The sequence below is a fragment of the Hypanus sabinus genome, chromosome 7 (genome assembly GCF_030144855.1).
Source record: "Hypanus sabinus isolate sHypSab1 chromosome 7, sHypSab1.hap1, whole genome shotgun sequence".
Taxonomy (NCBI): domain Eukaryota; kingdom Metazoa; phylum Chordata; class Chondrichthyes; order Myliobatiformes; family Dasyatidae; genus Hypanus; species Hypanus sabinus.
In genome coordinates, this window is record NC_082712.1 from 145,320,049 (window position 1) to 145,332,672 (window position 12,624).

At 39.3% G+C, this 12,624-nt stretch overlaps 1 protein-coding gene across 2 annotated transcripts in view; it reads right to left on the bottom strand.

The window, feature by feature from the left end:
- Positions 1–12,624, bottom strand: part of LOC132397298 (low-density lipoprotein receptor-related protein 5-like) — a 235,999-nt gene that overhangs the window by 88,217 nt on the left and 135,158 nt on the right. For both annotated transcript variants that reach the window (XM_059975886.1, XM_059975885.1), the window contains exons 6-7: positions 6,894–7,290; positions 6,549–6,720 (exon numbers count right to left, since the gene is read on the bottom strand). In XM_059975886.1, the coding sequence (XP_059831869.1) occupies positions 6,549–6,720; positions 6,894–7,290 (569 nt within the window). The remainder of the gene's footprint in view (positions 1–6,548; positions 6,721–6,893; positions 7,291–12,624) is intronic.

Below are 12,624 nucleotides of genomic sequence, written 5' to 3' on the forward strand. Positions count from 1 at the left end.
AAGAGACTCTTAGACAGGCACATGGATATAAGAAAATTGGAGTGTTATAGGCAATGTAGGAGGGAAGGTTTAGATTGATTGTGTGTAGGTCTGTCTGCACAACTTCATGGGCTGAAGGGCCAGTACTGAGCTGTAATCTTCTATGTTCTACAGTATATCGCAAAATGAGGTCTGTTTTAGACCAAATGAAAATTACAAGAGCTTGCGGATATTTTTCCCACTCAAAGCTAAAATGTCTTATTCCTAATATTTTCCACATTAAGGTTTTCCATAATTTCTTGAAAGTGAAAAGCTTGCTTTCAAAGTACTGTAGCAGAAAACAAGGTAAGAACTTGTATCGTGAATGTGGTTGGGAACAAGAATTCATTGTATAAAACTCATGTCCATCACCATGTGGCATGGAAGAACAAATGATTTGTCTGTTTTCATCAGCTGAAAATAATGTGAAATCAGCTTCTTTGAATGTTTTAAATGTTGCTCCATGTTGCTCACAGTGTAATCAAAGAGGAGAGAGCTTGTGGGAGAATTGTTCCTGGCACAGACAGCTGCTGTTGCACTGAAGGCAATAATGCTTTTTGAACAAATAGGGAGGAGAACTTTAAGGCCCATCTGTGAGCTACCGATAAGGCAAGTGGCACTAAAAGGGCCATCTGAAAGTGGGAAAAAAGATCTCTGCAGACTGCACTTGCATTTTTTTTTCAAAAAAAAAAACATCAAATAACATTTGTTCCTCAGACTTTTCATATGAGCACCAGGCTTCATTATACACTAAACTGGTCAGCATGTACGTGTCAATCCTCCGCGCCTGATGAAATGAACCCCTCTAACCCCGAAGTTTCCTTCAAACAACCAGACATCTATTGATTACTTTTTCCCCCAATCCAGTACTAGAGAGCAAATGAGAAAAAGGGAGTTTGCTTAATTCGCCTCATTGATTTTTTAAGGAATAACAAAGAACGTGGAGATGCATAATATAGTAGATGTAATTTATCCACAAAGCATTCAAAAAGATACCACAGTAAATCATAGAGATAAACATCAGCTAATCACGGTGGGACTGTGTAAGGAAATGTGCTGGGGCCATTGTTGGGAATAACAATTTAACAACTTAGAATTTTACATTCACAATTTTGAAATTTGTAGAAGACACTATATTAAAAAGGAGGTAAAGAAAGGGATATTAGAAGTTGCAAATGAAAAGATCAGAAAAGGAATTGGAAAGTTGAACAGTCACTGGGAAAGACAGGAACGGTCATAGTTAGTTGGTGGCAAATGTGACTTACATTTAACTTGGAAACCTGTGGGATGATCACTCCTGTTTTTTTGACCATCATCAACTAGACTTTACCAGAGATCTGCAGGTCATGAAAACTTAATTCATTGTTTCCATTACAAACTAGACCATTGAGACAATGGGTGCAACTTTCTGGGATTACAATTCTCCTTCCTAAGCAGTCCTTCAGGATGCAGGATAACTTGCTCCCACTCTAGGTTTGTGGGTTTGGTAGTAGCTAAGGAGACTTTTTCACAGATGATGCAATATGCTGCCGATATGTGAGATGGTGCACTGTTGCTCCCAATACATGGACTCAAGATTCTCAACACCACCCCCAAGTGGTTCTTTTCCACTTTACTGATCATAAGCCAAAAATCAGTGGGAATGTTGCAGTTTCTTAGGACTATCAATGTAGGTGCACCTTAAAAAATGTGTGCTGAACCTCTTTACTCTCTTTACAGTTATGACTACGTGGCTAAGCCATTTATAAATTTGCCAATGACACTGCTATTGTTGGGGGAACCTCAGATAGCGATGAGGAGACTTACAATGAGTGAGACAGATCAGCTGGTTGAGTGGTGTCACAACTACAACCTCACAATGCTCATCAGCAAAGCCAAGGAACCCACTGTGGACTTCATGAAAGAGAAGTCAGGAGAACACTCAAGTCCTCAATGGCGGAAAGGGTGAGCAGCTTCGTGTTCCTGGGTGTCAACATCTTGGAGAATCTAGCCTGGGCCCAATACATCAGGAGTTCGAAGAGAATTGGTGCATTACCAAAGATTCTTACAAATTTCTATAGATGTAAAAAGCTTTCTGCAATGCAGTCTCCTGCAAAGCATTATAGATTCAGCCAGCTCTATCGCAGACACAACCCTCCTGCCATTGAGGACAACTTCTTGAGGCAGTGCCTGAAGAAGGTGGCATTTATCATTAAGGATCCTCACCAACTGGGGTATGTTCTCTTCTTACTACCATCAGGGAGAAGGTACAGGAGCCTGAAGACCCATATTCAAATGATTTAGAAACAGCTTCTTCCTCTGCACCATCAGATTGTTGAACGGCATCTGTGAACCCATGAACCTCATTATTTCTTTTTTCTTGCTTTATTTATTTTTGTAATTTATAGATTTTTTTTACATCTGCATTGTACCGCTGCACAAGACATCAAATTTCTTGTCACAAATCTGATTCTGATTCTTCAAATAAGCTTTTAATACATTCTTAAATCTTTTCCTCTGGTCACCTGATAATTTCCTCCTATTAAAGGACATAGATTAGAGTAACCAAAAAGAGGCTTTGTTTTGGACTCTAGTGTTAGCCAGGCAGGTAACATGGCCTGGAAGAAGACACTGAACTTTGAGGTGAACTGGGAAGGTTTTGAAGACAGCAATGGTGATAGTTTTCAGTACCTTGAGATGCCAGCTGTAAGAAGTCTAGGTCTCAGGAGCATATATGAGGCAGGGATTACTACTGTCTAGTATTTCATAAATTTTGTGCCAGGTCTGAGTTCTTCATCTTCAGAATCTGAGTTCTTAATCTTCAGATTTTGAGGCCTCAGTAAACTGTGAAGAGCAATGTTCAACAAAGTTGCATTATTGCCTCAAGACTTCTCTCTGCAAAATTTTGCTTCACTTCCAACATAGAGGAATTATCTTCAAATCTAATAGATCTTCAGAATTAAATTCAATTTCCAAGGACTACTCAAATGCACCTAAATGTCAGTGGTCAAGATGCATTGTGCAGATAATGAATATATTAACACTCGTCCAGGAGGGTGAGCACTACTCAGTCACCAAGGTTTAGAATGCTGGCTAATTCCTGAATACATTAATTTTCATTGGCTAAATCCCGCTATTGCTTTCTACAAATCATTCTTTCCTACATCAATTATGACCTGAAATTACATATTTATGTACATTAAACAAGGTAGCTTTCTCTGGGCACATTCCAGTACTAGTTAACTCCTATGCTTTCACAAAATAATGCCTCAGGCATATCCAGAGAATTGGATTTTTTAAATATATGGATTGGGTTACTGATGATGTAGGCAGACCAGAAACATGAACAAGTCTGTAGCAAATTTGTCACTTTATATGGTATTGCAATGTTTGGCACTGATGATAAAATGCATTACAACTGACATGAGAAGGGGGAGGGAACAAGTTTGCTAGTAATAAGCTATGCAGAATTGGTAACTATTTCAGAAACCTAACTTTGTTTTGTACATTATTATCTACAACAAATCTGAACTTTGCTTTAAGTTTCCATTTAGACACACATTCTTATTTATATTTTTATTTTAACTTGTAAATTGTTCAATATACACAAACAATGCAAATTTTTAATGCATCTAGTTTATAACAATTTTCTAAGTTTCTAAAAAACCTTTGAGTTGGCAGTTTTGAACAATGTTACCACAGGGTGCCAGAGCTTTCGGGGAAAGCCCTATAGTCTATTGTAACGAACGGTTTGACAAGCTGTGCCAAATGGCTTCTTTAGAATACAAGATTTTAATGAAGTGACTGGATTCTTTGTGCTGCAACTGAGTATCACAGATGCAAAACTTTATGCCAAGAAAAATAACTGCTGGTTTCACCGCATGAAATTTCACACATAACGAAGACTACTATATAGCTATGCAATTAATCTGTACTTCATATAAAATCCTTCCATCCATTAGGTTAGATACATTGAAATATGTATCAAAACAGTTAACAAAGTAACATTTGAAAAAAGTGACATTGTTGCAATCCCAGAGACTGAAACTTGTACAAGTCACTACAGCTGCCCTCATTCCTTTCACCTCCCACATTTAATTACACAGACGAAATGTAAGTAGAAGTTTAAGAGTTTAAGCATTCCATCCAGCTCATTTATAGAGGCCCGAAGGTGCTCAGGAATATCATTTTATTTTTGTTTATTTACACGGTGCACAATACTCCAGTGCAAAAAAGGATCCTGGGCAGAGAGCAGTGATCACAAGTATTCATGCCATGTTTGCACATCCTACCATTCCCATCGAGCTGATGAACTATGCCACAAAGGAAACAATAAAATATACCCACAATTTACGCATGATTTCTCTAACACATTTTCTTAATATTTCCATTTAATATATATACTAAAAAAAAGATGTGGTTCTGTTTTGTTTTTTTTATGTTGTCTTAATGCATAATAATTTTTATTTCAGAGGACCTTACAAGTTAAAGACTAAAGATGTCGAATAAAACATATGCCTAAACGCCAGAAACCCGTGAGCACAATAGAATATTGTACAATATTGAACAATATAGAACAATAGAACAACCCGTGAGCACAATATTCTCACAATAGAACGACAAAAGAATTTAAAAAATTGCATTTCGTTTGCAATTCACCGGATAATTTTTAAATGGGGGAAAATCAAGACGCAACAGACTCTGCAGATGCTGGAAATCTTGAGCAACAAACATGAAATGTTGGAGGAACTCAACGGGTCAGGCAGCATCTATGGAGGGGAATAAACAGTCAACGTTTTGGCTGAGATTCTTCCTCAGGACTGGACGGGGACAAGGAGCCACAGTAAGAAGATGGGGGATAAGGGGGAAACAGTACAAGCTGGCAGGTGATAGATGAGACCAGTGAAAGAGAAGATGGGGAAGATCGAGAATGATGTGAGAAATTTGGAGCTGAAAGGTGGAAGAGGTAACGGACAGAAACAGGAGGAATCTGTTAAGAGGAAAATTGCATTGTGAATGCAGAAAGACAGCTTTTGTTAAATTAGGATAGGAAAATCACAAGCAGACAATCCTAAACTCCAGGAGCCACAAGTTCAATTTAACTATTTCATGGTTGGCATGGTCCATTTACAAAGTATTGATCAACCCAATCTTAAGTAACTTGGCTAATAAGTGTCAGGGCAGTTTTATGCAGATACATGTAAATTTTTTAGTCAGGGAATAATAACACTGAAGTGGGAATATGCATTAAATAGAAGATTGGTACAAATCATTCTTTGAGAGAAAGACAATCAGGTTGAAATCTATGAAACTGCTGGAGATCAGTTACAGAAAAAAACTTAAGAATAAGATGGTGAGTAAAGCAGAAGCTTTTCCATTTCAAGGGTAAGTATAACAAGATACCAGGAATAGTTACTAACATTAGCAGTATAAATATGTTTAAAAGACCATTCTCAAGGCAGAATTGTTGGAATAAACAGTATCATTGGGTCCAAGGTGGCCTGATGGCCTTATTTGTGTTTCTATATTTTTTACTGCAACATATGTTGCTGCCTTGTGTTTGAAGTGGTTTTGCAGAAAGGAATCAATTCAATCACTTCATGCATTTAATCATCACAATGATTCAAATATTGGGAGGGAAACATGATTAGATTCAATTCCAAAACAGATCCAGTCTGGATCAACCAAATGACCGTTTACCATTCCTGTAGCAAAAGAATTACACTACTAAATGTTATATTCTACAAATAATTCAATGTCTTTGTACCTTAAAAGGCTGAGGCATTGAACAACTTGAATGAAGCAACTTTAAATTAAGGAAGCAGACATTGTCACTCTGTATAAAGGAATTTAATTGGAGTGTTATATCCACTTCTCAAGTTCAGCTGGAGAGATAATGAAAACCTCACTGGAATAAAAGAAAGTGCCAGATTTGCAATTTATCTCGCAACAGATTACCACGTAATTACCATCTTACTTAGTGTAAGTTTGCTGTTCCCAACTGGTAACCATATTCATAACACTGCATCAGTGACTATACCACAAGTCTATTTCATTGACTCTGGTAGTCAAAGTCGATTTATAACTTCCATGAGGAAATCTGCAGATGCTGGAAATTCAAACAACACACACAAAATGCTGGTGGAACACAGCAGGCCAGGCAGCATCTATAGGGAGAAGACCTTAGGGTCTCGGTCCAAAATGTCGACTGCACTTCTTCCTATAGATGCTGTCTGGCCTGCTGCGTTCCACCAGCATTTTGTGTGTGTGTTGTTTATAACTTCCTGTTTTTCTTTGAGAGTAAAGACTTTTATGTTTTGCTGACACATCCCTCAGGTGTATGTGCCAGCTCTATAGCTCAAATCAAGTATTAAAAGAAAATCTTAATTCAGGACATCTTCCTTACCTACTGGTAGAAAACAGTAATGGCACTAAAAGTAATGATTTGCCCACTATTCACTTCTTGTGCCACAGCCTCACTTAGGGCTGGAAGTGTATACTAATCTTGCTGCTAATCATATCACAAAGCAAGGTTCCCTTTCAGAACTTACCTCAATTTTGTCTGTTTTAGCATCGCCCCAGTAAAGTTTCTCTTCAGCATAATCTAATGCCAAGCCATTGGGCCAACCCAGAGAGGTGTTTACCAAAATTATTCGATCAGAGCCATCTAGGTTTGCACGCTCTATCTTCGGGCTTTCACCCCAGTCCGTCCAATACATATAGCTGTAAGAATAGTTGTAACATTAATGTTTGAAATTTTTCTGATCATATTGCAACATAAATGCTGTTGAAAACAGTTAATTAATAGACCAATTCCTTACTATTTACATTTAAAATATAATTTGTAATTAACCATACTCTATTATGTTTAAATAAATGATAAATTGTAAACACACCCAGTTACTGGATTAAGGACAATTGCTCGAGGTTCATTAAGACCTTCTGCTATTAATATTTTTCTAGATGTGCCATTGAATCGAGTCACTTCGATGCGATCAGTTCCCGTATCCGTCCAATAAAGATTCTGTGCTATCCAATCGACAGCTATTCCATCTGGATGGCTAACTTCTGTGGTCACCAAGGTCTGGGCCCCTGAGCCATCTAGAAATGAACGACGAATAGCTCTAACTTCATCATCAGTCCAGTAAATATATCCCTCCACTGGATCATAGTCTATTGCTATTGCATCCCGAATATCATCAAGTTGCAGAATGACATCTGTGAAATCTGGCATATCTAAGGAGATCCGGCGCAGGTCCGTTCTTCTTGCAAGCAGCAACACCTCTTCAGCACCTAACAGTAAACAGTAAAATAATTAACTGCAGTGTTAGCTCAGAACTTCTAACAGCACAAAGATACACTCAGTGGCCATCTTATTAGGTACCCCTGTATCTTATAATACAAATATTTGATCAACCAATCATGTGGGAGCACCTCAATGTACTAATGGCATACAGACATTATCAAGACGTTCACTTGTTGTTCAGACCAACCATCAGAATGGGGAAGAGATATGATCTGAATGATTTTGATCATGGAATGATTGTTGGTGCCAGATGGAGTGGTTTGGGTATCCCAGAAACTGCTGTTCTCCTGGGATTTTCACACTCAACAGTCTCTAAAGTTCACAGAGGTTGATGCGAGAAACAAAAAACATCCCATGAGCAGCAGTTCTGTGGGCGAAAATGCCTTGTTAATGAGAGAGGTCAGAGGAGACCGGCCAGACTGGTTCAAGCTGACAGGAAGGCGACAGTAACTCAACCATGCGCTTCAACAGTAGTATGCAGAACAGCATCTCTGAATGCACAACATGACAACCCTGAAGTGGATGGGCTACAGCAGCACAAGATCATGAACATACAGATATATACTTTGTATTATAATACAATTTAATTTGAACCTTTTACATTGCCAAAGCTAAATACAATTAATTATAGAGGGAGCCCTCCACCCCAGACAAATAGGAGCAATAAAAAAGTTCTAGTCATATTCATTCTAATATGACCAACCACAATAAAATGGAATGAATAGATATAAACATTTTGCAATGGGGCATTTTAATGGCTAAGTGGCATTAATGAGAGCTCATCTCAGTACCTTTTCAACAAACAAAATTAAAAATAATTTTGAACAAACTTTTTTTCTAGTATCTTTGGTTGAATATATAATTGCATTCAAAATCACCTAATTAAACTGATTAGAAAGACCTGCTAGTCTTGAATTGGAACAAAATGACAAATTCACTGAAGCACATCACCACTTATTTTTGTTCTGGTAAGTTCATCAGCCATTACAGTTTGAAGAAGCCTATTTGCATTTCAATAAATCCAACAAAAATTTTATTTGTATTCAGTTTCTTAAATGAATTTCAGAAAATAACAAATAATACACTAAGCAACACACACAAAATGCTGAAGGAACAGGCAGCAACTATGGAAATGACTGAACAGTCGATGTTTCAAGCCAAGACCCCTGAAGGGGGAAGATGGGTGAGGAAGGTCAAGGGCTGGAGAAGAAGGAATCTGATAGGACTATAGGAGAAAGGGAAGGAGGAGATTTAGGGGGAAGTGACAGACAGGTGAGAAGAGGTAAAAGGTCAGAGAGAGGAATGGGGAAAGGTGGGGGGGGGGAATAATTTTTTTAACTGGAAGGAGAAATTGATATTCATGCCATCAGGTTCGATAGTACCCAGACAGAATACAAGGTATGGCTTTTCCACTCTGAGGGTAGCCTCAGCTTGGCACAAGAGGCCAGGGACCGACATGTTGGATCAGGAATGGGATTCAGAGTTAAAACATTTGGCCACCAGGAAGTTCCACTTGTGGTGGATGGAGCAGAGGTGCTCAATGAAGCAGTCACCCAATTTACAATGGGTCTCACCAATGTAGAGGAGGCTGTATCGGGAGTACTGGACACAACAGATGACCCAGCAGATCCGCAGGTATCTTCTTGGTAATTATTCCAGGACAGCTTATTTTTGAAAATGATTAACGTGACTTTTATTTGGGCATGAGTTATTCAGTTAAATACTCTTCCAGCCACCTGTAGTCATTAGATCATTTGAAAAATAATTATGAAACACTGCAGTATTTTTGTACTCTTGTGTGGCAGTAACAATAGATTCACATTTATTTTCATAAACTTCCTCCAAAGTGGTTGATCTTCAATTGCCTCTGAAGAAGGACATTTGAAATGATAACTCAGTATTCCTTTCTACAGACTCTGTCTGACCTGTTGTGTTTACACATTTATTGTACCTATTTCAAGATTCCGGCACCTGGAGTTTTGTGTTAGTTGCTTGTATTAACGTAGCACCCTTCAGGATATCAGCACATCCAAATTGTTTTTGGAATTGTACACATCAGCCCTTGGAAGACAGTGATCTTTGGCAGTAAGGGGACTTCAGAAAGGGAAGGTGATACCAAGTAGAAATGTGGTGGAATCTTAACATTGGCCTTTCGTGACATCAGAACAATTAAGTGGGTGTTGACGTTTTTACAGTTTGTAAGTTATTAGTTAGGGTCAGGTGGAGAGGGTAGGGCAGCTTGACAGAGTGTAAAACACAGCCCGCACCAGGTGAAAGATCCTCCATGTTCCGGTACTTCAGACAACCACCTGCGGTTTTAAATATCGCTTGCTTCAGCACCCTGAGCATAGTGTTTCAGAGTTGAAACTAGGGCTAGAGTCCTTCTGTGCATCTGCAAAGTGAAGAGCTCGATGGATGGAAAGACTAATCAAACGGGTTTAAGTGTGAGCAGGTGTATTGGGCAGGGTTGACTACTGAAAGGACTAGGAGAGGTAAATAGGTCCTACAGAGGCTCTCTGAGTCAATCTCACACATTTATTTCCTTTTGCCTCAGAATAGAAGGATATCCATTAGAACAGAGACAAGGAGAAATCTATTTAACTAGTGGGTATTGAATCTGTGGAATTCAATGCCACAGACATCAGTTGAAGCCAAGCTACTGGATATATCTAACGCGGAAGTTAGGTTCTTCATTAGACAGGGTCTGAAAGACTCTGGGGTGAAGGCAAGAGAATTGGTTTGAGAGGGTAATCAATCAGCCATGACTGAATGGTGAATCAGATGCGATGGGTTAAATGGCTTAATTCTGCTCATGTGTCATATGGCTTTTTGGGTGCTATTGGTGGTGTAGAAACTCAATGAGGTAAGGGGAGGCAAACAGACCTTCTCTGTAGCTCTGAACACTAACTTCACGATGGTATGTTGCTTCCCTGGTCAAGGATATAACTAAAAAGAGCTACAGACCATTTTGAGGGGGGGGGGGGGGAGTAAAATATCAGAAACTTTGGGATCAATGGCATAGGGACGTTCCATCTGGTTAGTTATGAACAACGAATTCTCCAATTTCAGCTAACCTGCTCCCCCCTCTGTCTATTTCTCTCCCCCTTTGATTTACCCAGATCCTCTCATACACACCCTACTTAACCAACTCCTAGACCTCTAGACCCCATCCTGTTTCTTTCCCCTACTCTACCTACTCCATCTGCCCATCACATTTATCCCACTGTCTCTTAGCTCCTCTCCTTACTGTCCCCGTTTGCCCCACCATACCCCTTTATTTAGTTCCTCTTCAGCTTCCTTTACTAGATTCCATAATCTACAGACCTCTGTTGCTCCAAGCCTCAGTATTCATCTCCAGCCTTCCCTCCCTCACCTGGTTGCCAGCTCATGCTCCACCTTTCCCCCATACCTCTTTATACAGGTATCTCTGTCTGCTCCTTCAGTCTAGAATGTAGATGACGTCTCGACCTGAAACTTTGACTGTCCATGTCCTTCTACAGATGCTGCCTGAAACACTGAGATCTTCTAAGTTCTCTGTTCCAAGTTCTAGCATCACCAATCTCGTTTTCCCGTATCTAGACCAGTGTAGTCCGGGACAGCATTAAGCACAGTAATTTTAAATATTGGAATCCAGCTGGCAAAACCTGTTGCTTTACTACTAGAATCCTGATAAAGGGTCTACGACTGTTTATTCCCCTCCATTGATGTTGCCTGACTTACTGAGTTCTTTCATGTGTCACTCAGCATTTCCAGCATCTGTAGAATCTCCTGCCTTAACTACTACGTCCGTGTTAAGAGATTCAACAATCCAGCCAATGACAGAGGCAAACAGTTTAATGTAGGGTCACAGTGCGAGGCTGTAATGTGATCATGGACTTCGAATTTGTTAAACCCAAAAAAATTTTCTGTGTAGATGTTTACAACCTAAAACATCATAACCTTTCGAGATTCTGCCTGGGCATGTTTCTATAATTTGAAGTTATCTGGTCTAGCTTTGCTTGAAGATCTTTAGAGAACGCTTACAAATTTCACGTAATTGTTGGTGAGACTTCTGCAAATTTGAACAAGAAGTAAGTTTTGGTACATAATAAGGAAAATTCGGCCACAGCACAAAAATCGGGATAGATCTTGATAAGTGTGGCTCACTGTGCAAAATCCTTATTTGCATTATCCCCATCCCTGTGCTGCTCTGATGCTTGTGTCTCTGTGGAATGTTGCTGGATTGCTGGATCCTGGAACCCTCAGAGATAAATGTGTTTCAAGTAGTACAGTGCAAAGGCCCTGGCCCCAAAATTACCCTGACATCTTTGGCAGAAGGCAAAGCAAGGGGCAGAGTTTTGGCTTGTGTCAAAGCTGTGAAATATTTTTAAATGACAAAGGTGATGCAAAAAGGCATTAATTTTAAAAATACGTAAGTTCATTAAAAATCTGCAAAACCAATTACAAGTCACTGAAATGACAAACTGAAGCAAAATCATTTTAGTAAACTTTTCAATCTACAGGCCAAGAAACCCCTTTTAATTGAATAGTGACTCCAATTCTGCACCAGGCCCAACATTAGAGATCTCGGTGACAATTACTCAAAGTAAAGCTCCAAATCTGAGCAAAATAAGACCACTGGACGATGAAATCCAGTGGAGTAGGGTAAGCATTAATGTATTAACTTCTGTCACTTTGTACACTGAGTCCATTACACACTGGTAATTTCCTAACATCACCATCCAGGAAATGCTTTCTCTTGAATACTACCATCACTGAGGAGGTGAAGACCCACAGTCATAGATTCAGAGAGAGGTTCTTCCCTTCCGTCACCAGATTTCTGAACGGTCTGTGAACACTAGCTCATTATTCCTTTCTGCTTGCACTGTTTATTGATTTTGAAATTTATAGTAATTTTATGTCTCTGCGCTGTACTGCTGACTGAAAAAACAAATTTCATGTCATATAAGTGATAATAAACCTGATTCTGATTCTCTTATCTGTGGCTCTAAAAGCCCACTTAACTAGATAGTAAGGATGCTCAGTGTCTTTCCCCTCAACCTGAGGGTGTTTTTCCCGATTCACAAATACCATACATGTGCATTTCTCTTTGGTTGTTGCCTGTAGAACTAACAGCTGTCACATCATTGCCACACTGATAAATGGCAACTGAGACCGAAGACTCTCAATGCCAACCCCAATGCAATGGCATGAATGGTTTCTGTGGAAGGGAAAGGAGCAACACAAAGTGCTCCCCTGTGTAAAAATGCATCTCAAAAGGCCACCACATAATCAGGAGCCTCAAGGTATGAGCTCCCAAGCCACTAAGGTAAAGGCTCCTC